The 27423-nt window shown below is 40.9% G+C and overlaps 1 protein-coding gene and 1 pseudogene across 1 annotated transcript; one reads left to right on the top strand and one right to left on the bottom strand.

Annotated features, from left to right (window-relative positions):
* Positions 1-3972, bottom strand: LOC112850863 (vomeronasal type-1 receptor 4-like). The gene has a single exon (XM_086688409.1). It carries the CDS (start codon positions 3811-3813, stop codon positions 2566-2568), a length of 1248 nt encoding a protein of 415 aa, XP_086544535.1. The 5' UTR covers positions 3814-3972; the 3' UTR covers positions 1-2565.
* Positions 3973-11628: 7656 nt separating this feature from the next.
* Positions 11629-17576, top strand: LOC112850862 (vomeronasal type-1 receptor 4-like; annotated as a pseudogene).
* Positions 17577-27423: the final 9847 nt, after the last annotated feature.

Below are 27423 nucleotides of genomic sequence, written 5' to 3'. Positions count from 1 at the left end.
CATCCTGGGACCTCCAAGGAGCACCCCTAATCTCTTTCAATGGGATCCCAGGTCCCCAGTCTCTGAGATGTCAGCTGCTGTGGCCTGACTCTTTCCGGGAGCAGAGCCCTTACAGGGAGGCCACAGCAGGGAAACAGAGCCTGGGACATGTCTCCCGTACTATGCCTGCCCATCCACGGGAATCAGGAGAAGGGAGTCAGCACAGGCTATTTTCCACTGGGGGAGGATGAGGTTCAGTGGAGGGTGGGGGGACTGCTGGTTGGGTTTGGAAGCGGAGCTTTCAGTCCCGACTTTGGACAAATGTTAACTTCCCTGCTTGTCAGATTCCTCCTGGGAGATGGCATGTTGCCTGCATTCTTCACAGGGATCCTGTGAGTCCCACAGGGGATTCTCCCTGTGAAAGCACCTGTGTGAGCCTTCATGTTATGCTCATAGAACTTCTGTCCTTGCACCCCAGTTCCTGATGCTGTCAGATCCTAAAGGTACTGGACTCCACCCAAAAGGGCATTCTTTTCACCTTCGTATAAAATCTCTTTACCCTTGGGGCACCTGGGTGGCTCAGTTGGTTAGATGACCGACTTTGGCTCAGGTCATGATCTCACAGTTCGTGAGTTGGAGCCCCGTGTCGGGCTCTGTGCTGACAGCTCAGAGCCTGTAGCCTGCTTCAGATTCTGTGTCTCCCTCTCTCTCTACCCCTCCCCTGCTCACGCTCTGTGTCTCTCTGTCTCTCAATAATAGACGTTAACAAAAAATCTCTTTACCCTTTATTTTACCACCTCTAGACAAGGCTCCTAGTTTCCAGCTTGGAGAATTAGATGAAGGTACCACTGGAGCTTCCTATTTTTTTTTGAAAAGTAGTTCACCCTTCTTTCTTTCCTGCATCTGTACTGCAATTCCAGGCTTGTGCAATCACACATCCCCAGTGAAGTTCTGGGCTGATATGAGAGACAGAGAGAGAGAGAGAGAGAGAGAGAGAGGGAGAACGAACCTGTAAAGAGGAGAGATCTCCGGCTCCCAGAGGTGGGTTTTTGGACGTTGAATGTAACACTCATCACTGTCCTATGTTCAAGTTAGGAAGAATCCCTGCAGTCACTCATGTGTCCATCCATGGGCACTGTCTGGACAGGAATCACTCCTTGAACTGACTCTCCTCCCAGATTTGCGGTCCATATGAAAAGCACAGCTTCTCCCCTGGGATTGGGCCAATGACTGTCTCACTTTCCCGAATTTCAGAGTCTCTACTGTTCACAAAGAAGATCTGATTTCAAGTGGATTTCACCTTTGTCAGAAGCTGACTTTGACTTGGCTTTATGCCAAAAAAAAAAAAAAAAAAGTCAAATTATTTGTTTTCTGGGGTGCAGTAACTGATACATATGTTTCATCTTCTTTTTGACTTCAAGTTCTGGGAGAGTGTGCCCTTTCTGTGGCAGGAATGGATTGTCTCGCCCACAAGGTTTTGAACCACACTTTTGTCTGGGGCAGGAGGATTTCCCTCTTGAATGGGACATATCATTTCACATTCTCTCCTTAATGCCCCACTGATTTCAGTCTCCTAGAATCACCATTCATCCTAGGATTCTTCTAGGATCATCATCATTCAATTGGGGCTAAATTCTCATCCTTGGGAACCTGCAGCTTTGGGGCACAGGATTCCAAATAAACCTGCATCCTCTGTCCTCCACACAGACATATAGCACCTGACAGGCTATCACCTTTTTTCTGAGCACAGTCTGAGAATGAAGCCATGCGACATTAAAAGCTGATACGTATCTCAGGCAAGGTTATTATAGTGGGACATATTTGAAGCTGGCTCTGGGCATCTACTTCCAGTTTTAGCTTAAACTCACCAGTAAGATGTTTTCAAGGAATGACTTTCCTAGAATGGTGGCAACCAGCACTTATTGTGGAGGGGAGATGGTGTGGTTCCTGAAGCTCTTAAATGAGGACTCAGATATCCTTTCAACTTCTGAGGATTTTCTAACTCACTATGTCTCAGGACTCCACTGGATGTTCAAACAGACTTCTCAGGCTTAACTTTCTCCTCAGATCTCCAAAATTCTTGTCACCTTTGTCATTGCCATTTCTCGGCTAAAGTTTCTTATTTTCCTGTACAACAAATTAATCTGTCCACTGCTCCAAAGGATGACACTAATCTATTATCTTCAAAGGTACTTCTTTATACAAACATCTATGAAAAACAGTCCAGAACAAAAGTTCCCCATGCCTCTGCCCACAAGACATGCACATACATGAGAAACCCATGGAGAATTGCCTTCCAACAATATTGATAACCCATTTTTTCACAGTTTAAACTCTGGCAGATTTTTCTATGAGTACATCCCTGAGTGAAGCACTCCAATCAACAGATAAGAAGCTAGAATCAAATCCACTCAATTTCCCTCAATAGCATTTCATTAAGACAGCTATATTCAGAATACTAGGCATCAGAATGAGGCCAAACAACTTTGTCCACTTCCAGTCTGCCAGTATATGGCCCATTTCAACCAGGTGATGCAACCACCAATGCCCATTAGTGTCCACGCTGGAGAGTCATGTGGTTACTTCCTAGGTTCTGTATTGACTTTTCCAGCAGGAGGAGTAAATAAACAACTGGGCATTGCTCAGACACATACAATTCACATTTTTTCTGGTAAGATTAGGGGATTTTGTGTTCCTTATCCAGGAAAAGCAGAGCCTACATACTGTGGAGTCTTGTCTCATGAGCAGAAATGGGCTGATGGCTGGAAAGCACACGGAAATTACTGCAGCGGTGTTCACCAGCCACCAGCTGGGATTATAAATAAGAGCAATACAAGCATGAAAGACGGAGGAGAGGAAGTGGAAAGACACAAAGGTGCTCACGAGGACGAGGATGCTCTGGGTGGCTCTAGACTCGGCAGAGGATCTGGGGGAGACATTAGTGCTGTGAATGTGCTGGACCCGCTGCTTGTGTCTGTGCAGGAGGAAGACCATGGAGCCGCTGGTCCAGATCATGAGCCCAGAAAGTGAAACTTCAGGAAATACTATCAATGCTGCATATACAGAAACTGTGATTGTCTCAGTATCTACAGAAAGACAATACCCCAAATCTCGTTTCTTTGTGATGTTTTTCATGTGCCAGTTGTTAGATGCATATAACACATACATAGGAAAAATTAAATTTACAAACATGAACTGGATCCAACAGAGGGAAATGGAGAAGCCAATGTACTTTGGGGCTTTGGTTTTAAGATCCTTCCAATAGGAGTTCATGGGGCTGATCATGATGGTCTGGAAGACACTCAAGAGGCAGGTGCTGCCAATGGACATACCCCTGCCCACCCTCTGAACATACAAAAGAAGTTTGCATCCAAACTCATTGAGGAAATATTGCAGCCCAAAAGCTGCCAATGTCTGGGGGACACCTTTTGAGAGCATCGTCAAGGAGTTGGCTATAATCAGGTGCCTGATGATCAACTCTGTGGGTCTCAAACTCCCTTCGGTGTGGTAATGGAAGACATAATGGTGAAGAATAGAGAAATTGCCCAGGATTCCAACTATCGTCTGTGATAAGAAGATGACTGCTATTGCCAAATCCCTGGGGGCCATTTTGTCATTTAGCACATTTTCCTCTAAATAGTAGTAACAATCATTCTTCTGAGCAAAGAGACTCATTGAAGAATCTGACACCAAGAGTAACTTCTGTGGTCCTGTGAGATTGCCAAAGACTCCAAGAGACAGGAGTAAATGGAGAAACTTTCCAGTATACTCCATGGAAAAGTCAGCACTAAGAACGAGGTGATAACTGGGTGAAGCTACGATAAGCAAAAGCATATAGAGAGAGTGTAATACAACATTTTCATAATAAACTGAAATTTGCTAGCCATATTAGGTAAAAGAAAACCGCAGTAACTACCCATATCATACAACAAATCAATTCTGAATGGATTGCTCATCTAAATTTTAGAGATAATGACATTTATAGAAAAACAAGAAGAGAATATTCTGTGGCCTTGAGATAAAAACATATTTCTTGGGGCGCCTGGGTGGCGCAGTCGGTTGAGCGTCCGACTTCAGCCAGGTCACGATCTCGCGGTCCGTGAGTTCGAGCCCCGCGTCGGGCTCTGGGCTGATGGCTCAGAGCCTGGAGCCTGTTTCCAATTCTGTGTCTCCCTCTCTCTCTGCCCCTCTCCCGTTCATGCTCTGTCTCTCTCTGTCCCAAAAATAAATAAACGTTGAAAAAAAAATTAAAAAAAAAAAACAAAACATATTTTTTTTTTCAACGTTTTTATTTATTTATGGGACAGACAGAGACAGAGCATGAACGGGGGAGGGGCAGAGAGAGGGAGACACAGAATCGGAAACAGGTTCCAGGCTCTGAGCCATCAGCCCAGAGCCCGACGCGGGGCTCGAACTCACGGACCGCGAGATCGTGACCTGGCTGAAGTCGGACGCTCAACCGACTGCGCCACCCAGGCGCCCCCAAAACATATTTCTTAAACAGCACAAAGCATATTAACTGTATATGTGACATGACAAAGTAAATTATAAAAATTAAGAGCCGGTTCTCCTCAAAAGACACACACACACACACACACACACACACACACACACACACACACACGGGAGAGAGAGAGAGAGAGGGAGAGAGAGAGGGAGGGAGGGAGGGAGGGAGGGAGAGAGAGAGAGAGAGAGAGAGAGAAGAGATTGAGATTGTGTATAGTACAAAGAACCCTTACAGGCTCACAATAGAAAAAAGTGGACAAAACTTCCCAACAGAAACTTCAAAAGAGGTTACTCAATGGGTAATACATGTCCAAAACATGTTCAGTGTCCTTAGTAATTGGGAAAATTAAAATTAAACCACTACTTGGTACCACCATACACTGACCAGAAAGCTAAAGTGAAGTGAGTTAATACCACGTTTTGGCAAGGTTGTGGGTCAACCAAGATTTTCATACACTGCTGGTGGGTGTTAAAATTGCTACAAACATTTTAGAAAACTGTGTGGTAGTATCTACTTTAGCTGACCAGATGTAATCCTATGTCTCAACAATTCCACCTTTACAAATTTACTGAACAGAAATTTGTACAGGTATTACCAAAAGACTTATTAGAGTTTATATGCCAGCACTACTCCATTACTCATAGTAGCTCCCATCTCAAAACTACCCACCTGCCCATTAATAGTAGAATGAGTCAACCAAGTGATATTCACATAATGGAGTCCTATACAGCAATGCTAATGACTGCTAGTAACCGGTTGTATGCAACTATATGGATAAATTCACAAAATCAGATAGACTGAGGAAAAAAAGGCCAATATGAGAGAGTTCATTCTATATGATTCCATTTATAGAAAGTGCAATACAGGCAACAGTGATCTAATCTCTTAAATGTTAGAATGGCTGTAAACTTATTCCCAAGAACTCCAAATCTATGAATATATGCAGCAGAAGTATATCCTTGGGGACAGTACTTTAATTTTTTTTTTAATGTTTTATTTATTTTTGAGACAGAGAGAAACAGAGCACGAGCAGAGGAGAGGCAGAGAGAGAGGGAGACACAGAATCCGAAGCAGGCTCCAGGCTCTGAGCTATCAGCACAGAGCCTGATGCAGGGGTCAAACTCATAAACCGTGAGATCATGACCTGAGCCGAAGTTGAACGCTTAACCGACTGAGCCACCCAGGTGCCCCTTGGGGACAGTACTTTAAAGGGGGCACAAGAGTTTCTGAGGGAATGACAGAATTCTGTTTCTTGATGTTGGCATTGTGTACAGGGTCACATTCTGTTTGTGAAATTCCACTGAGCTGTGCACTTATATCCTGTGTGTGTGTGTTTAATTTTTTTATTAAAAAAAATTTTTTTTTAATGTTTTTATTTATTTTTGAGACAGGGAGAGACAGAGCATGAGCAGGGGAGGGGTAGAGAGGGAGACACAGAATCTGAAGCAGGCTCCAGGCTCTGAGCTGTCAGCACAGAGCCTGACATGGGTCTTGAACTCATGGACTGTGAGATCATGACCTGAGCCGAAGTCGGACGCTTAACCGACTGAGCCACCCAGGCGCCCCAATTTTTTAAAAAATCTACAACACCAAACCCCCCCCCCCCAAAAAAAAACTGGAAGTAGCTGGGGAAAGGTTGTTCTTGTGAATATGTGTGACCTGCTGATTGTGCCTGTGCAGGATGAAACTTAGAGCCACAGGCCTAGATCACGAGCCCAAACAAGAAACATAAAGGACTACTAACAATGCTGCATAGGGATTACCTGTGATTTTGTCACGAAATTCAGCAGAACGGTATCTGAAATCTTTGGAGTTTTGTTATGTCTTTGCTGCTGTGTTTGACCTTATATAAGTAAGAAGAATTTTATACAGCATATACAGGATCCAGCAGAGGAAAACAGAAACCTCAATATATTTGGGAGCTTTTTTTATTCTGCCCACCTGGAGTTGATGCTGATCGTGATGGTGGAGACATGCAGGAAGGTGATGATGTCAGTGGCCTACTGTGCCACCTCTGTGGGGGAATAAAACAAATTTGCATCCAAAGTCATTGTGGAAATGCTTCAACCTAAAAGCTGCCATAAATCTAGGAGCCACCTTTGCACAGAATGCCTGAGGAGGGGTTATAAGCAGATGTATGAAAATCAAACTGTGGATTTCAGTTTGCCTTCAGTGAAGGAAAGGAAGGTCCAATGATAAAGAGGCAGGAAATGCCCGTGATTACAACTTAGTCTGTTATAAGAAGTCCATTTCCATTGCCAAATCTCTGGAGACCATTCTGCCAGTTACCACTAACTGGTATTTGTCTTCAGAGCCAGGAGAACCTGCATGAGAATATGAAATGTGGGCTACATTTATTATATATTAACAGACATTCATTACTCTCACTATAGGATCTACTACAGGTTTTGTTTGGTTAAAGGTCTTCCTAGAGTTAAACATACAACCTTTAAATAGCACTTACAATGTATAACATATGGCTGCTATAATGCCATATATATGATATCTTCTTTGTGTTTTTCATGGAGACACTGCCATTATTTTCACCATAAGGAGGACTTTCATACAGAGAGTTTGAATAATCTAAATCCACATGCTAGGTAGGGGCCCAAAAGGGACTTGAACCTGGCTAGACCGGATGAAAGACAGAGCCTTAACCACTATGTGCACTAACAAATCATGTCAGCTGTGTTTTCAAGTAATCCTGACCTAGATTTAGTTTTGTTTTACTGCTCTGCCATTTTATTTTACAATACTGGTATTTTATTTTACAATTTTGGTTGGAACAATTTTTTATGTCTCCTGATTTAGTCTAAAAGTCAATATCAAATATGAATAAAGGTTCAGAGATTCTAATAAAATGCAGATTCACTAATTACAGTCTATCACACGGGAACCTGCCCCAAGTACAAGTCAGATGAATGAATGTAGGGTTTGTTCAATGTTAGCTTGACATTAGAAAGACTCATTTGTTGTCATACTGGTATAGGAAGAAAAATACTATGTCATTTGTCAAAGAAGCTATTGGAAAACAATTATTTGTTCTCTAAACTGTGATGCACAAAACATTAATATATGATAAAAACAGTGTAGGATAGAAACTAAATCATTAATAATTTTGATTCAAGTGCTTATCTGTTTATTAATACCTATGTTAAATGAAGATACTGGCAACAAGGTGAGACTGTGTGCCGTGTAAGTTGAAAGAGGTATGTGCGTTATGTAAGTTGAAATGTAAGGGAAATGGGTAGTGAACTTTGGGGTTGATGTTAGAATATTATTAAACCAGAGAAAAGAACACAAAATGCATTTGGAACACACTTCTCTAAAGAAGACATACCAATGGCAAACAGGTTTATGAAAAGACACTCAATGTCTGCAAATCAAAACTACATTGAGATATTGCCTCATGCCTGTGGGGATGGCTATTATCAAAAAAATCAAAGGCAATAACTATTGGTGAAGATATGGAGAAACTGGGACCTATGTACACCGTTGGTGGGAATGCAAAATGGTACAACCACTATGGAAAACAGTGTGGAGTTTCTTCAAACACACACACACACACACACACACACACACACACACACACACACCACCACCAACAAAAAACCTGAACTACCATGTGTTCAAGAAATCCCACTTTAGGGTATTTATCCAAAAGAACTAAGAATAGAATCAAAGAGATATTAGCACCCCACTGTTTGCCCTAGCTCTATTCTCGGTAGCAAGACATGGAAACCACCTAAATGCCCATCGATGGATGAGTGAAAAACAAAGTGTGGTGCAGGGGCGCCTGGGTGGCTCAGTCGGTTGAGGGTCCGACTTCGACTCAGGTCATGATCTCACGTTTCATGGGTTCGAGCCCCGCATCAGGCTCTGTGCTGACAGCATAGAGTCTGGAACCTGCTTTGAATTCTGTGTCTTCCTCTCTCTCTGCTCCTCCCCTGCTCATGCTCTGTCTCTCTCTCTCCTTCAAAAATAAATTTAAAAAAAATTAAAAAAACAACAACAAAGTGTGGTGCATAGATATACAATGGGATATTATTCAGCCTTAAAAAAGAAGGAAATAATGCAATACAGGGCAGCACGGATGAATGTTAAAGACATTAGGCTAAGTAGAATAAGCTAGTCATTAGACACATACTGCGTGATTCCACTTAAGTGAGGAATCCAAAAGAGTCAAACTCATAGAATCAATGAGTACAATGGTGGTTACCAGGGACTGGAGAGAAGGCACAAATGGGGAGCTGCTGATCAACAGGCATGAAGTTTCAATTATGCAAAATGAGTAAGTTCTGAAGACCCGCTGTATAACATTGTGCCCACCGTTAACAATACTGGGTTGTACACTTACAAAATTGTTAAGAAGGTAAATCTCATGTGTTCTTACCATGATAAAACAAATAAATAAAATAAAGTAAAATAAAACAAAAATAAAATCATGTGGTCCTGACACCTCTTGTCTGAAACCCATAATTTAAAGTTACCTTTTCCTTAAATGCTTCTTCTCTAACTTCAACACAGAAATCAGTCTGGCCATAATCAACTCACAGGTGTTTTAGAGACACGAGTACTGTTTTCATGAAGTGCCTCCTAGCCCCAGACTTAGATCAAAAACATTTGTATTCCAGAAACAAATGCAGATAGGTGGTTCCTGCACAGGCTGAAATAATTCTTATCATTTCATCGTACTCTTTATTATAAGTATGGTGGTATTACAAGCTTACCTCTAACAACATTGAAATGTAATCTATGATTCCCGTGAGGAAATGTGAATAGTGTATTCATTTCATAACTACAACATTTAAGCACTTAAAGGCTGGATTTCATTATCACTGGGATTATTCACGAATAACTGTCCTCAGTGACGATCACACTAAATTAAATTACATCAGGAGCCATCAGGGATTGGGCACAGGATTTAGGACCCTCATCTCTCTTTACCAGCTCAGCTCTTAGCTAAGGAATTATTCCACCTCTATGTCTGGCTTTGCCACTAGATCTATTTCTCCTCCAGACCTGAGCGCTTACTCAGACTTCCTTTCCTTGCAGACCCTGCTTCTCAGACTGGAATTAAAAATACTCACTGGAATCCTTCCCATTGTCAGGATGGTTGGCTCAGTGTGCGGATCAGGCAGGACAGCCAGTACAGGTGGGAGGGAGGCAGCTAGACTCAGAGGTTTGTCAATATGTGATCTCATCTCCTCTCAGAACTGCAATTATTATTTCTCCCGTAGTGGTAATGACAGTGCAGGCTTGGGGACCTGGGAACATTTCTGAAAACCTTTTTCCCAGTTGCTAATTACTAAAAACAATTACAAGTTTCTTGTGAGTATCTCCAAAGAGACCACTGTAGTGTTTGGGAGAGGCTCTTATTTTTTCATGATCTCTAAAGGCAGAAAGGGTCACATACAGGAAAAAAAAAAAAAAAAAAAAAGGAAGGACCAAGTCCAAGTCCACAGACAAAAGAGTCAAGTTGAACCCTTACCTAACACCATAAACAAAAATTAACTCAAAATGGATCAAAGGCCTAAATGTAAGACCTAAAACAATAAAACTCCTTATAGAAAACACAGGTCAAAATCTTCATGACAGTATATTTGACAATGATTTCTTGAGTATGATACCAAAGGCACAGGTGACGAGAGAAAATATAGAAAAACTGGAGTATATGAAAATTTAAAACTTTTGTGCATCAAAAGTCACTATAAACAGGGTGAAAAGGCCACCAACAAAGTGGGAGACAATATTTGCAATTCATGTATCTGTTAAGGGATTATATACAGAATACATAGGGAACTCTTAAAACTCAACAGTAAAAAAAAAAAAACACACACACACACAAAAACACAAAAACACACAAAAACAAAAACCAATTCAGTAACTGGCAAAGGACCCGAACAGACATTTTTCCAAAGAAGATATACAGATGGCAAAAAAGCAAATGGAACATCATAATTGGTTAGGGAAATGTAAATCAAAATGACTATGTGGTAGCACTTCACATCCACTAGGAAGCTACTATAAAACAAACAAACAAACAAACAAACAAACAAACAAACAATGGGAAATAGCAAGTAAGGGCAAGGATGTGGAGAAATTGGGACCCCTGTGCTCTGAGAGTGGGGAATAAAAATAGCAGGCACTGTAGAGAACAGCTTGGCAATTCCTTAAAAAATTAAAAGCAGAATTACCACAGGATCCAGCACCCCCACTTCCAGGTATATATTGAAAAGCAGCATCGGAAGCAGGGTCTTGAAGAAATAGTCGTGAACTCGTGTTCACAGCAGCATTATTCACCATAGCTAAAACGTGCAAGCAATCCGGTGTCTAACAACCGATGAATGGATAAGCAAACCGTGATATTTACCTACAGTGGAATGTTATTCAGCTTTAAAAAGGAAGGAAAAGTTGACACCTGCTACAACGTGGATGAACCTTGAGCACATTGTGCTAAGTGAAACGAGCCAGTCACAGAAAGACAAATTCTGTATGATCCCACTTATATGAGGGGCTTATAACGGTCAAGATCATAGAGACAGAGAGTAGGATGGTGGGGGCCGGGGTGTTGGGGGAAGAGAGATGAGGAGTTGGGTGTTAATGGGTACGGTGTTCCAGAATTGAAAGATGAAGGGTTCTGGGGAAGGACAAGTGGTGATAAGGTTGCATAAAAATATGAAAACACTTGACCACTGAAGTGTACACTTAAAAACAGTTAAGACGGGGGGCGCCTGGGTGGCGCAGTCGGTTAAGCGTCCGACTTCAGCCAGGTCACGATCTCGCGGTCTGTGAGTTCGAGCCCCGCGTCAGGCTCTGGGCTGATGGCTCAGAGCCTGGAGCCTGTTTCGATTCTGTGTCTCCCTCTCTCTCTGCCCCTCCCCCGTTCATGCTCTGTCTCTCTCTGTCCCAAAAATAAATAAACGTTGAAAAAAAAATTAAAAAAAAAAACAAAACAGTTAAGACGGTAAAATGTATGTTACATTTAAGATTTATCACAATCTTCAAAATTAGGGAAAAAAAGTTCCATGAGCTCTGCCACATGAGGTGAAGGTGGGGAGTGTGGGTGTGACTGAGAACAGGGCTGACAGAGAAGGCACAGGAAAGGGGGCATAAGGGTAAGAGGGAGGTGGTTCACGAGCATGGGGTTTGGGGGACACAGAGCGCAGAGGAAGAGGGTGCAGAAGGTAAGTGCACACAGAAGTTCAAAGGTGTTGTGTGTGTAAAGGGCACTCAGGCATCTGAGGGCACACAGAGGGTAAGTGTGCAAAGCAGTGGAGGGTGCAACACATACTGGGTGCTGTGTGATAAGGGCTATAGCAGTCCTGGGAACCAAGGGGATATTTGGCAGGGGACAGTGGGCAGAAGTGACGAAGGGCAGGGCTGGGTAAAAGGAACAGGTGAGTTGGTTCATGTCCACAAGGAATAAAGAACACAGGGGAGGAGGAGTCTATGTTTTGGAAGATTTAAGGACTCTCTCGATGGTGGGATATAACAGAATGACACTACAATAGATGGAAGGCAGACCTGGTCTCCTGTGAATTCCAACCACAGGCCACTAGTATCTTCCCTACTTGGTGCTCATCCTCCTTAACCACTTCCTTCCCATGAAATTCTGCACCTCTTTCCCCAGAACCCAATATGCCTCATACCCTTCACTCCCCTGTACACTTTGTCTCCCTGTACCCGCAAACATGGCAATGCCCCTGTGATATTCAGCACACAGTCTTTATCCCTCTGCCTTCTTTCTTCTCCTGCCCTCTCTTCTCCCCTCACTCGCAAGACCTCGGCACCACCATCCAGTCCCTAAGTCCTTCTTTCCCTGTGTCCTCTCTCTCACCTGCTCTGTCACTCACCCATGCACTGCCACTCTCCTACACACCCCAATGTTCCTACCACATGTCCTGACCTAAGCTGGTATTGTTTATAGCATTTTTAAAAGGCTGCATATTATAAATACTGCCTTTGTAGGCTATTGCAGGATTAGGACTATAAAGGGTGGAAAGAGAACGCCCCATTTTTGGCATCCAGAGGTATGGAGGTGTAACTATTCTTCTGGGGGGCGCCTAGGTGGCTAAGTCGGCTAGATGTCTGGCTGGATTTCAGCTCACGTCATGATCTCACGGTTTGGGAGATCAAGCCTCATGTCTGACTCCATGATGAGTGTGGAGCCTGCTTGGCATTCTCTCTCTCTGTCCCTCCACCACTCACGCATGTGCACTTATGCGCTCTCTCTCTCAAAATGAATAAACATTTACAAAAATTGAAAAAAAATAAATCTTCCGTATGAGAACATGCTATTGAGATGTACACATGCTGGGTGACTCTGTGTGGTTTTATGAAAAGGAGTAACTGTCAAGGCTGTGTTTGCAAGTTTGTGTGTGGTGTGTTCCAGAATGTTTGAATGTATAGCTAAGGTGATGCCACAGTAAGTGTTCGTGTGTGTGTGTGAATGCATATGAGTGTGTATTTCACTGCGTGAGTGTGCATGCAATTGTGTCTTTGTGGAAGTGTATAAATGAATATGTGTGTGTGTGTGTGTGTGTGTGTGTGTGTGGTCTGGACTGCCCACCATTGTAGCTCCAAACCCTGACTTGAAAACTGGGGGTGATTGGACGGTGAATCCAGATCAAATTGTGGATTTGTGTGTAAGAAAAATCAAAGAGCCAACCTGAACTCCAAATTTATGTTTCTTAATTATCAAAGCATCAAGTGCTCACGCTGCAAATTTAGCCAAAGTGTGGAGAACTGGTAACCTTTTGCTGCTCTGGAATTAGGTAAGTAACACTGGCTAATATGATAGTTTTAGGAATGGTAGAATCTCCCTGTTAAGCCATCTGATCCCACTGCTTTTACTTGTGAGGGGCCCTTTTAGAACCTTTTCTCTTCCTTCTGTGGGTATTGTTCTGTGACCACTTCCTATCATTAGAGGGAGGTAGACAATGGTAAAGGTTATTTTCCTTCAAAATTTCCATTAATAATTGGCAATTAATTGTGCAAATGAGTCCAAATTTGGACTCTGATGTTTGAGTTCAATGGTTTCAGTTTGTAAATTGCTGGCATCATGTTCTTTGTCTATTTGCATCTCTTTGAAAGCCCTTCCTAAGTATTTGGTCTCATTCCATTTCTCTGCGAATGACTTAAAACGCTCAGTGGAATGAAGCCTGGGAAAGAACTAGACTTTGGGGAAAGTGCTTGGGGAAGCAAAGATCCCAGTGAGACACATGTAATGGCTGCCAGTTCCTCACACAGCAGACCCTGGCATTTCCTGCTGTCCCTCCTATGAGACCCCGTCTGCCTCCAGGGATAATGGAAAAGAAAGAGCCTCTCAAAATTACTCCAATACTCTTAGGAGACGCTAACTAGAAACTTGTAATTGTTTTTGGTAATTAGCAACAGGAACAAAAGGTTTCAGAAAAGTCTTCTCAACTCCCAAGCCTATGCTCCCACTGCGGCCACAGAGGAAATGGTAATTGCAGTTCTGATGGAGATGATCTGACAGAATTGCAAACTCACGTCAGGGTCTGGCTGCCTGTAGTGACCATCACACTGAGCCCACTCTCCTGGCAGCAGGAAAGAGTCGGGTATCTTCTGTTTCAGTTTGAGAGGCAGAATCTGTACGGGAAGGAGGCATATCAGGATTCTGCATAGGTGACTATGTCAGAAAAAGGCATTCTCTGGTTTTAAACCTGGTCCAGGGCCAAAGCACACAGGAAGGAGAATTCCTGAGATATTGGATGAGCTAGTAAAGAGAGATGGGAGTTCTACATCCTACCTGATGGCTCCAAATGCAATGTAGTAAAATCCTCTCTGGCAGAGTTTGGTGGTATTTAATGTAATAATAAAAATTGAGTTTTAAGGTGCTTCAGGATGTAGTTGTGAAACCAATCTGCCATTCCGGCCTACTTTACAGGAATCACAGACCAAAATTTCAGGATTACCAGAGGTGCATCTATAAAACCTCCATGCTTGGAATAAAGAGTACGATGAATTTGTAGGAATTATCTGATCCCACACAGAAGGTGTATCCAAATGGTAATGGCTTGAATGGAAAGATTACCTCTAACTCTGGAGACAATTAATGGAGACCATAATGGGTCTCTTGAAAACTCTGCAGTCTGTTGATTATGGTGAAGCTATTTTCCCTCTTAAATTTAGGGGAGGAACATTAAAGGAAAGGTTGACATAATAATTATGTGTTTCGGGGGCGCCTGGGTGGCGCAGTCGGTTAAGCGTCCGACTTCAGCCAGGTCACGATCTCGCGGTCCGTGAGTGAGTTCGAGCCCTGCGTCAGGCCCTGGGCTGATGGCTCAGAGCCTGGAGCCTGTTTCCGATTCTGTGTCTCCCTCTCTCTCTGCCCCTCCCCCGTTCATGCTCTGTCTCTCTCTGTCCCAAAAATAAATAAAAACGTTGAAAAAAAAATTAAAAAAAAAAATAATTATGTGTTTCACGTAGCAACTGCCTGGCTCCTACCATCTTGTTACAAAGGTACCATGCTAATGTGGGATTCTGATAGGGAGTATATGGGAAGTCTCTGTACCTTCCGCTCAATTTTGCTGTAAGCCTAAACTGATGTAAAAAATGAAGTCTGGGGGCACCTGGGTGGCGCAGTCGGTTAAGCGTCCGACTTCAGCCAGGTCACGATCTCACGGTCTGTGAGTTCGAGCCCCGCGTCAGGCTCTGGGCTGATGGCTCGGAGCCTGGAGCCTGTTTCCGATTCTGTGTCTCCCTCTCTCTCTGCCCCTCCCCTGTTCATGCTCTGTCTCTCTCTGTCCCAAAAATAAATAAACGTTGAAAAAAAAAATTTAAAAAAAAAAAAAAAATGAAGTCTGTTAAAGTATTTATATTCTCATTATAATCCAAAAATCTACTATATCAATTTATAAAATACACAAGATTTCATGCTTTACGCCTGCCATCTTGTACATGTATCGTTTATGAATATGGCATCGGTGCAAATAATTTTAGTTAACTCTGATATTAATAGTAAATATGGGATCTAAAAATAATAATTCAGTTTCTGGCCTACAGTATTTTGTTATATATGGGTGTTTTATGTCCCCAAATGTAAGGAATGCTGTTGATTATTCCACAATTTCTGTGATAGGTGCCGTTATACTTGTGTTCTTGATATAAAAGCAAATGAGCCTTTTCGTTGCCATTCTATTATCAGGCCGGTCTTGCATCCATCATACATAACTTGTCACGGAGCAGGTTCCTGTAGTATTCTGTTGCCAGCAATGCATCTACATTTCCTAAGCTTTCTAAAGCTTTATTCATAATTGATACTGGCCTATAAAGCTTTACAAATAAATGGAAACTTGTTATATCTGACACTGCAATAACAAACATCTAAAGTCAGCTGACAAGGTATAAAATGAAAACTAACAGAAATTTGGATGATTTGATGAACTAGCTTTTAGTAGAGTAGTAGTTTAATGCACTGTGTTTGTTACCAGCCATTAAATTACATACAAAATGGATACGGGACTTGAAAATTCCCTGGGCAGACAAAACCATTGAAGCCACATAAGAAAAACTAAAATCTAGCTTATTTCATGAACATAAGCAAAATATAGGTTATTTCTTGTGAATGCCTCTGATAACCATAAAAATTTATCTTCCTAAAAATGGCATTAGACAATCACCTTTAACCATCCCCTTGTCATCTGGAAACCCCATTGTAATAACCAACCACTGTAATCCCTTTACAAGCCATCCTGTAACATTACGCCCCTGACCTTCTTATCAGTTTTAATTTTGAAAACTCCCTGTTCATGAACATTTCTCACATGCACAATAAACTCTTACTAAATACTATGTGTTGATTTGGGTGTTTTAATTCTATTTCTGGATTTTTGACACAGCCCACCCATTTCAAGTCCCCACTCTGCCCTAAGGAGCAAATTTTGACAAATGCTTAACCTTTCTGTGTGTATGTTCTCTTCATCTGCTAATTACAGCCACGGCAGTGCCAGCCCCACAGATTTGTGAAGCATGAAGGCTTCACTCACATGAGTGCCTTCACAGGACTGGTTTTACATTATGAGGGCTCTTTAAAAGTTATATGTTCAACCTCTGGAAAACTCTTAGTAAAAGAAAAACATTAAGCCAACATTTCTTAGAACTAATGGTAAGTGGAGAATATTGGATTGCAATTGACGTGATACATCTAACCTGTTCTCATTCAGGGTCCTTTAGCTTAGAAGACAAATTCAGTCACTGGGAACTGACAAGATAGCTGCCAGGGATTCGGCAGTGGGAATGATATCATCATAGACCACAGCTGGAATCCTGGGCAATTTCTCTCTTCTTCACCATCATATCATCCTTTACTTTGCAAGTCAAGGTCCATAGATTTGATACTTAAGCACCTCACTATAGCCAACTCATTGGGCATTCTGCCTAAAGGAGTCCCCACACAATGACACCTTTTGGGTTGAGACATTTCCTCAATGATTTTGGATGCAAACATTTTTTGTATGTCCAGGGAGTGGGCATGGCATGTCTATGGGTAACACCTGCCTCTTGAGTGTCTTCCAGGCCATTATGATCAGTCTCAGGAACTCCAGGTGGACAATAAAGTGAAAGCTCCCAAGTACATAAGCACCTCCATATTCCTGTGCTGAATCCTACACATGCTGGTAAACACAATTTTTCTTATGTATATCACCAGTAAACAGAGCAACAAAAACAAAAAACAAATGATTTTGGATACTGTTCTTGGACAGTACCAGAGACTTACTGTATGCAGCGTCATCATTCCATGATGTGTTATGTTTGGAGCCCATGATCTGGGCCATGATGGTTTTCATTCTGCACAGACACAAGCAGTGGTTCATCACATTAATAGGACCAATGTTTCCTCCAGATCATCCCAAGTCCAGAGCTACCAAAACCATCCTTCTCCTGGTGTGCACCTGTGTCTACTGTAACATCCTTTCCTCCACCTTTCAAGTCATTTTGTCTCTTTTTGATTAACACCAACTGCATGCTCTTGAGTACCACTTCAGTCATTACTGTTTCCCAACCATCAGCCCTTCTGCTCATGAGTCAAGACCCCAGTTTGTCCATGCTCTGCTTTGCCTAAACAATATGAAGTCCCTCATCTAGGAGGAACATGTAAACTAGGTGTTTTCGCACAATGTTCAGTCATTTACTCACTCCTCCCCCTTGGGATTGTACAAAATAGTGACATTACAAGAGAGTGTTGGTAAACACACACACACGTACACATATTTGTATATTATAAATGTATGCTGTGTGTTTGCACGTGCGTATGTGCATACCAATCTGATTATGATTACCCATCAGGCAACAGTATTGGAAAATTGCATATAACAATGTAAAACTGAGAACTTAAAATACTGATCTTCATCTTGCCCTTCTAGTTGATTATCCTGTCAAAATACATGGAATGTATTTTTCGTTTATCTACTTTAGTTCTTATGTCCTAGCTATGTCTCTTGATAAACATATCCAAATGAAGTCAAATAATATTTGACTTTAACAGGATTAATTAGTCTCTTTCTTGAGAAGCGAGTGTGTGCATGTTCACATGTGCATGCAAGCAGAGGAGGAGCAGAGGGAAGGGGGAGAGTGAATCCCAAGAGGTTCCAGGCCCAGCAGAGCCCAACATGGGGTTCGATCTCACAAATATAAGATCATGACCTGAGCTGAAATCAGGAGTCAGACGCTTAAGTGACTGAGCCACCCAGGCACCCCAATTGTCTTTCAAGCTTAATAATGGGCAAATCTGGAAAGCATTTGCCAAGTTATTATGTATGCTTCATGATACCTGTTCTATTTTCTTATTCTTCCAATGTTGACTTCTTCTGTGTTTATTTTAATAATTCTACATTTTACCCCTTTTTATTGGTGCTATAAACTTAACATCTCATAGATTCCAACCCAGAATTGACTTGTAAAAACTATTCTGCAAAGTACTTGTAAAAACTAATCATTATGTAAAGTTATTTAATATAGTTAATACAGATGACAATATAGGGTCATTACATATTAACCTATTTACCTTCTTACAACTAATTTGTTTAGTTGCCGATACGTATTATAAAAATATTTATGCACAGCTCATAAGTGCACTAAAATACCAAACTGAACACACCTGTGTATAGATCCTAGATTAAAACAATTTCACCTCTTTGCAATTCGTATGAATGGAATCCTACAGCAGGAACTCTTTTGTATTTGGCTTTTAAAATTCCACATGTTTGTCAGGACGCCTGGGTGGCTTAGTCAGTTGAGTGTCTGACTTCGGCTCAGGTCATGATCTCGTGGTTTGTGAGTTCGAGTCCCGCATTGGGCTCTGTGCTGACAGTTCAGAGCCTGGAGCCTGCTTCGGATTGTGTCTCCTCTCTTTGCCCATGCCCCCCTTGTGCTCTGTCTCCCAAATATAAATAAATGTAAAAAAAATTTTTTTTTAAATACAATTCCACGTTTGTTAATTTATCTGTATTTTCTCATGCTGTTGGTGTTAGAATTCCCTTGTCTGAATATCAATCAGTCAAGTTAACCCTTCTGTCCATGCACACAAAAGTGGGTTTCAGTTTGAGGCTATCATGAATAGCACTGGCATGTAAACGCTACAATGTGGTTTGGTGATACACGTATGCATTTCTGTTGGGTACATATGTGATAGAAGAACTTTTGGGCCACAGGTCTGTCTCTACTCAGCTTTTGGAGATAACTGCCAATTTTCCCAAAACGTTTGTGTGAATTTCATACCCACCAACAGTGTACAACATGCCTAGTTTATACACGTCTTTATTCATGCTTAGTATTTTCTGTCATTTTCACTTTAGTCTTGTGGTTGGTGTGTGATATTAAACCAGGTAGTGACTTTATATGCAGTTCCTTTATTACTTAGGAAGTTGATCATGTTTTTCATTGCTGTTGTTGTTTATTAGATAGTGGGTACTTTTTTCTTGAAGTGTCTGCTTTTATTTTGTTCATTTTTTCCTGTTTTATTTTCTATCATTTTCTTACTGAATTTTATAAAGTTCTTTAGTATACTGGATGGAAATCCTTTCTTGGCTCTATCTCTAATCTTAGTGTCTTTTGATGAGTAGCAGCTCTCAATTTGTCCTCCTTTATAGTTAATGTCGTTATAAAATCTCATAGGTGTTGTTTCCTTTTCAAAACACCATTTATGCCTTTAAAATTTCCATCAGCATCCATTTGGAAACTATTTGTTTTATGTATAGGTAGTGACTTAAGTCTTTTTTTTTCCCCCTTCAAGATAAAATGTGATATTTGGTTTTCCTTTTTGGTTACTGATCATTGCCTCACCTGGTTTAACATCACCTTGCCTTGGCAGCTTTCTGTCCAGCCTCCTGGTAATTCTCTCTCTGGGTCTCTTTCAATACTTACGACCCCAGTGTACCACACTATCAAGGTTAGTCTTGGTGTCAGAAATCTTCAGTGGAACTTTCTGTTCAGAGGATTATTTCCCCTGCTTTACAGGGAAAGCTGCACCAAGATGAGAGACAGTTCTCCATTGGTTTAAGTGTTTTCACTGCTTGTATCAGCTTCTGAATTATCATTTCAAGGATTTTTGTTGGCCTCAGGCAATGCCTACAATATCCCTCTTCAGGGAAAAGGGCAAATTACTTGACCACCATAAAAATAATGCTTCCCCCTGAGGCAAAAAATTGGGCAGTTTTGCTTGTAACAACTTTAAAAGGTTGAGATTCTTAAGTCCTAAGCACTGACATTACTGTGGTAATGCAAACCTACTAAGTGCACAGCGTCCACCTGGGTCTCTTTGCATCACCACCATAGGACTTGAGGAGTACCAGCGGAACAAATGCAAACATGAAGCTCTTGCTGTTTACTGTGTCATTATAAATAAATAATAAATAAAATAAATGATAAAATCTTATCTTAGACCCAGGAGTCTCATGCCTTCCATCAGCATTCATGAAATAGACAGGATTTATCTTGCACATGGGGTAAAATCTAAGACAATTCTTCACATTTCTTGACAGTCTTAGTGAGAATGAGATACTGAGAGAGATGAACCTTTGTCCTCAAAGAGGCAATTACAAAGACCTTTCAGAATCCTCAGAATCCTCTTCAACTTCCTAAGTAATAAAGGAACTGCAAATAAAGTCACTCCCTGGTTTAACATCACACACCAACCACAAGACTAAAGTGAAAATGACAGAAAATACTAAATGACAGGGGATATGAAAAGGCTTCCTGGGACAAATTTACCCAAGAGCTGGGCCAGGTGGCATTAGGGGCCTGTACTGTCAGAGGCTGATGGGTAAGAGGCAGGCCCAAAACAAGACGCTTGACTGTAGTTTATTATTTATTTTTGAGGAGTTAATCAAGACTGACACAGAAATGCATGAATAAAAAGCATTATACTTTCATATCACTGACCTGTAAACAGCCAAAGACTACTGAAAACAAAAAGGAAATGTGCCTATGAGGGTCATGTCAGCAGAATGGCAGAACAGGATGCCCAGAAAGCTCCTTTCCCCAATAGACTCAGTGACTCAACAACCATAAACAGATGAATTCCTTTTGTAAGAAATCCATAAGCTAGTTGAGAGGTTCCTGCATCCTGGGTGAATGTCAAACCAGTCAGACTGAGACCAGTAGGAAAATTTGAGTCTCCTTGCCATAATACCTACCCCTGGCATAGCTCTTAGCTTTCCCCTTAGGGAAGAAAGAGCTGGATCAAACGTCAAAAGTTCCAGCTTTTCCAAAGGCTGCCCAAGGGACTGGCTTGTTTTGTGTCTCAGACAGCTGATGGGACCTGGCATATTCTAGACGCCTGGAGACCAGTGAGAATAAACACAGGTTTAAACCAACATACAAGCAGGCGCCATAACCCCTCTTTCAGCTCAACACAGTACGGGCAGAAGAAAAATTTCAGATACTATATTCTCCCTGGGCAGAGAAAGAATGGACCACATGTCCAAAGTCCCAACTTCTCTGTGGGATGCCTGAAGGACTGGCTTCTGTCTCACCTGTCTCAGACTGACAGGACCCGGCATATTTTAGATGCCTGGGGCCACTACAACAAAGATGGTATTTCGGACTAGTGTGAAGATTTGAGAGACTCCCAGAATCTACAAGACCAGTCCATGGAGACTGGTAGAGGTGGCTGGGTTTTTCTTAATGCACAGATACCAACACAGAGTCAAGGAAAATGATGAAACAGGGAAATATATCTCAAACAAAGGAATGAGATAAATCTCAAGAAACCAACTCTAATGAAATGGAAATAATATGATTTACCTGACAAAGAATTCAAAATAACCATCATAAGGTTACTGAATGAGGTCAGGAGAACGATGCATGAACAAAGTGAGAATTTCAACAAAGACAGAAGAAATATTAAAAAAAAGAGAAAAAGGTATCCAGGGCACCTGGTAGCTCAGTCAGTTAAGTGTCCGACTTCGGCTCAGGTCATGATCTCACGGTTCATGGGTTCGAGCCCAGCATCGGGCTCTGTGCTGACAGCTCAGAGTCTGGAATCTGCTTCAGATTCTGTGTCTCCCTCTCTCTCTACCCCTCCCCCTCCCCTGCTCATGCTCTGTCTCTATGTCTCACTCAAAAATAAACATTTAAAAAATTAAAAAAAAAAAAAAAAGAAAGAAAAAAGTATCAAACAAATCCTGGAGCCAAAGGATAAAACAACTGAACTGAAAGATTTACTTCAGGGTTGAACAACAGTGTAGAGCAGAAGAAAGGATAAACATAGGCTGAAAGTGAAGGGTTGGAAAAAGATATTCCATGCAAATAGAAACCAAAGAGAGCAAGAGTGGCTACACTTCTATTGGATAAGATAGACTTTCAGGCAGCATCAGTCACAAGAGACAAACAAGGTCACTATATAGTGATAAAGGGGTCAATCCATCAGGAGGATGCAACAAATGTAAATATATATAAGCCAGTCCTCGAGTACCTAAATATTTAAAGCAAATGTTGACAGAGATGAAGGGGAAAATACAATAATATGATAGTGTAAAAGGACTTCAATACCCCACTTTCGACATTGATGGATCATCCAGACAAAAAATCAGCAAGGAAATAGCAGACTTAAAGAACAGTATAGCCCAATGGACCTAACAGACATACATGGAACATTCTATCCAACAGCACCAGAAAACAATCTTTTCGAGTGTACCTGGAGCATTTTATAAGGCAGATCATACGTTGGGCTACAAAGCAAGTCTTAACAAATTTAAGAAGACTAAAATCCTATCAAATATTTTTTCCAACACATAATGGCATGAAACTAGAAATCAATAAAAAGAAGAAAACTGGAAAATTCACAAAAATGTGAAAACTAACACTCCTGAACCAACAAATAAAAAAAATCAAAAGGGAAATCAGAAAGTATACTGAGACAAATGAAAATGGAAACAACATACCGAAAGTTATAAGATGCAGCAAAACACTTTTAAGGCGGAAGTTTATGTAATGCACAGACACCAACATTAAGAAAATGCCTACATTAAGAAAAAAAGATCTCATATAAGCAATGTAACATCATATCTCAAGAAACTAAAAGACAACTAGCAGAAGGGAGAAAATAATAAAGATCAGAGCAGAAAAAAGTGTAATAGACAAGATGGACAAAAGAAAATCAGTGAAACTAAGGATTGGCTCCTTTAAAAAAGAAAATTGACAAATTGTTAACTAGACAAATCAAGAAAGAGACTCAGAAAAATTGTAAATGAAAGAGGAAACATTATAACTGATTCCACAAATACAAAGGATCGTAAGAAACTACTATGCAAAATAATATGCTAATAAACTGGATAATCTAGAAGACAGATAAATTCCTAGATAAATACAACCTACCATTCCTGGATACTGAAGAAACAGAAATCTGAACAGACCAATAATAAGGAGACTGAATAAGGAATCAAAAACCCAACAAAGAAAAGCTCAGGTCCAGTTCATTTCACAGGTCAATTCTACCAAACATTTAAAGAAGAATTAACAACAGTCCTTCTAAAACTCTTCCAAAAAGTTGAAGAGGAGGGAATACTCCTAAACTCATTTTACAAGGTCCGCAAGACCCTGATACCAAAGTCAGAGAAGGACACTACAAGGAAACAAAACTACAGGTCAATATACCTGATGAATATTGATGCAAAAATCCTCAACAACCAACTAGCAAACCAATTTCAATAGCATATTAAAAGTTCCATACATCACAATCAAATAAGATTTATCCTTGGGATGTAAGGATGGTCCAACATATGCAAATCAATAAATGTGACAGACCACATTAACAGAATGAAGAATAAAAATTATAGAATCATCTCAATAGTTGCAGAAAGCACCTAAAACTCAGTATCTTTTCATAATGAAAACTCTCAACAAATTGAGTATAGAAGGAATGTACCTCAACAAAATAAAGGTCATATATAATATGCCCACAACCATATATACTTCTTCATATATAATATGCCCACAACTGTAAAACTCATACTTAAGAGTTACAGCTGAAGCTTTTCCTGAGATTAACAATGGTGCCCACTCTCAACACTTCTATTCAATATATAATGATAGGGGCGCCTGGGTGGCGCAGTCGGTTGAGCGTCCGACTTCAGCCAGGTCACGATCTTGCGGTCCGTGAGTTCGAGCCCGCGTCAGGCTCTGGGCTGATGGCTCAGAGCCTGGAGCCTGTTTCCGATTCTGTGTCTCCCTCTCTCTCTGCCCCTCCCCCGTTCATGCTCTGTCTCTCTCTGTCCCAAAAATAAATAAAAACGTTGAAAAAAAATTTAAAAAAATATATATAATGATAAATATAGTAACCAGAATAAATCTGCAAGAAAAAAAAAGGCATCCAAATTGGAAAGGACAAAGTGAAGTTATCTGTTTGCAGATGATATGATCTTCTATGTAGAAAAGCCTAAAAATTCCAGAATAAAACTGTTAGAATAAATGAATTCAGCAAAGTAGCAAAATAAAAGGTCAACAGAAAAATCAGTTGCATTTCTATATACTAGCAATGAACAATCTGAAAAGATTACAAAAACAATTTCATTTATAAGAGCATAAAAAAATAAAATAAGGAATTAACCTTATTTAGTTAAGATGAAAGATTTCTACAATGAAAACTACTAAACATTTCTGAAAGAAATTAAAGACCTAAATAAATGAAATGTATTCCCTGTTCATGGAAGACTTACTATTGCTAAAATGTCACTATGACCCAAAGCCATCTACAGATTCAATGCAATCCCTATCAAAACCTCAATGATGTTTTTTGCAGAAAAAGAAAAACCCATCCCAAACTTCATATGGAATCTCAAGGGCCCCTAAAAACCAAAACAAAGAACAAAGCTGGACTCACTTTCCTGATTTGAAAACAAGGCTACTGTAATCAAAATATCATGGTACTGGCATTTATGGTCAAATGATTTTTGAGTGCCAAGACCATTCAACAAATGGTACTAGGAAAACTGAATACCCACAGGCAAAAAAAAAAAAAAAAAAAGTTGGATCCCTACTTAACGCCATATACAAAAATTAACTCAACATGAAACAAAGACCTAAATGTAAGAGCTAAAACTGTAAAACTCTTAGGAGAGAACATAGGTCAAAACCTTCATGACATTAGATTTGGCAATGATTTCTTAGAAATGACACCAAAGGTACAAGTAAAACAATCCTACAATATTCAGCCTCTTATGTCTGGCTGCTTTCACCTGACAGGTTTCCAAAATTCACCCATGTTGTAGCATGCATCAATACTTCATTCATTCTATGGCTGACTCATATCCATTATATGGACACACTACATTTCATTTGTCCATTCATCAGTTGATGGACATTTGGGTGGTTTCCACATTCGGGCTATTGTCAAGAATGTTGTTACCAAAAATTGCGTATAAGTTCTTGTAAGGACGTACGTTTTCAATTCTCTTGGGTATATACCTAGGAGTGGAATGAGTGGGCAAAATGGTAACTCTGTGGGACCAACACATTGTTTTCCAAAGTGACTATACCATTTACATTCCCATCAGCAGTATATGAGGAGTCCAGTATCTCATCCTTACCAACATTTATCTGCCAATGTACAGACATACAAATTATTCTTGTGTATCTATCTTGCATACTGCAATCTTACTGAACTTGTTTATTAGACTCTTTTTTTTTTTAGTGGATTTCTTAGGATTTCCTATAGAAGGTCATATCATCTGCAAATACAGTTCTACTTCTTCTTTTCCAATCTGCATGCCTTTTCATTTTTCTTGCCTAATTACTCTGAGCTGTTATCACAAGGTTGAAAAGAAGTGGCAAGAGTGGATATTTTTGTCTTGTTCATGATCTTATGTGGTAAGCATCCAGTCTTTCATCATTACATTAGTTGCGGGTTTTTGTAGATACCTTTTATCAGGTTAAGGAAGTTCCCTTCTATTTCATTTGTTGAGTGTTTTTATTATGACAGCATGTTGGATTTTGCCAAATGTTTTTTCAGCATCAATGATCACATGGTTTTTATCTTTTATTGATTTTTCTGATGTTAAATTAACATTGTATGACTGGGATAAATTTCATTTGATCATGGTGCCTAATCCTGTGTACTGATGGATTTGGGTTGCTAGTATTTAGTAGAGGTTTTTCGTATCTATGTTCATGAAGGATATTGGTCTGTAGTTTTCTTCTGGTGTTGTTGTCTGGTTTTAGCATCAAGGTAACGTTGGCTTCAAAATGAGTTGGGAAGTACTATTACTTTTGCGAAGAGTTTGTGAAAAATTGATATTAATGCTTTAAATGTTTTGGTAGAATTTACTCAAGCCATCTGGGCCTGGACTTTTGTGGATACTCTTGATTACCCATCAAATGCATTCCATATATTCCTGATATAGAGATTTCTGCTGTGATGTATATTCTACGTAAGAGGAATAAAAGCTCTGAAGTTAGGCTTTGTTTAGACTATAGTAGTTCAGGAGAGATCAGGTTTTGCCCCCAATAACTCATTAAAAATCTTACCGTGGATTTCTAGATTTTGCATTATGGTTAAGAGACCAGGACCCTATTTCCTATGGTGCCAGCCATGCTCTGCTTCTTCTCGCCTAGCTTATAGGGCCAGCTTTCCTCCTTGGTTAGGACCTAAAAGGATCTTGGGCTACTAGAAGAAATTAAGGCACTTTTTCTTCTGGGAGAGATTTGTGGAGTTCTGATCTGGTATGTCCATAAGAGCCCACATCAGACACCCAAAACACTCTGGGTCTGTTTCGTCATCATCTGAAAAACACAGCTGCACAGAGAAGGACTAAAGGGAGTGGTTGGAGCAGGGATTTCCTTAGACAGGAGGGCCGATGACAAGGCACATGCTGAGGCTTTAAATTTTGATTAGATCTGAGAACAGGATGGGGACAGGGCCTTCCTTCCAGCTTCATCTTGTGTAACTTCCCTGTGCGTTTGAAAAGCAGAAGTGGCCTCAAGTCTACCTCCTCAATCTGCTCTCCTCAGCCACAGCCCCCGCTGAGGCCCTGCCCTTGCCCCCTAGGACCATCATCCCAGCCTCCTCTCTGGCCCCCTGGCCTCATTTGACCCCAGAAGGATCTCCCCTAAATCTTGCTGGATCTTGTCCCTCAGGGTCACAATCAATCCCTTCACTGTATTTGAGGGCTCTTCAAAATCTGCCCCCCCATACTTCTCCCCAGTGCCACTCCCCACTTGTTTTCCCACTCTCCACACTGAATTACTTCTGTTTCCTGAGGAGTGAGGAGGGAAAGCTTTCCAGGTAGAGATTCGTGTTACGCGCAAAGGGTTGGCGATGTTGAAGCGCGTGTAGCTTTGCAGGAACCGGGACGGTTTCTCAGAGAAGAGCAGGTGGTCTCAGAAGGCTTGAACCCTGGTTGCCAAGATGACTGCATCCTTCCCTTTACTCCCAGATCCAAGTGTTACCCAGTCTCCATCTGTCCCCTTGAGAA

This window comes from Puma concolor, chromosome E2, assembly GCF_028749965.1.
Source record: "Puma concolor isolate L17-30 chromosome E2, mPumCon1.1.hap2, whole genome shotgun sequence".
Classification (NCBI taxonomy): Eukaryota; Metazoa; Chordata; class Mammalia; order Carnivora; family Felidae; genus Puma; species Puma concolor.
The sequence above is the reverse complement of the archived record's forward strand: the minus strand, read 5'-3'. Positions and strand labels throughout refer to the sequence as shown.

Bases quoted from the DNA above. Each gene is read 5' to 3' on its own strand.
- LOC112850863 (XM_086688409.1), bottom strand. From the start codon at position 3,813: ATGCTTTTGCTTATCGTAGCTTCACCCAGTTATCACCTCGTTCTTAGT.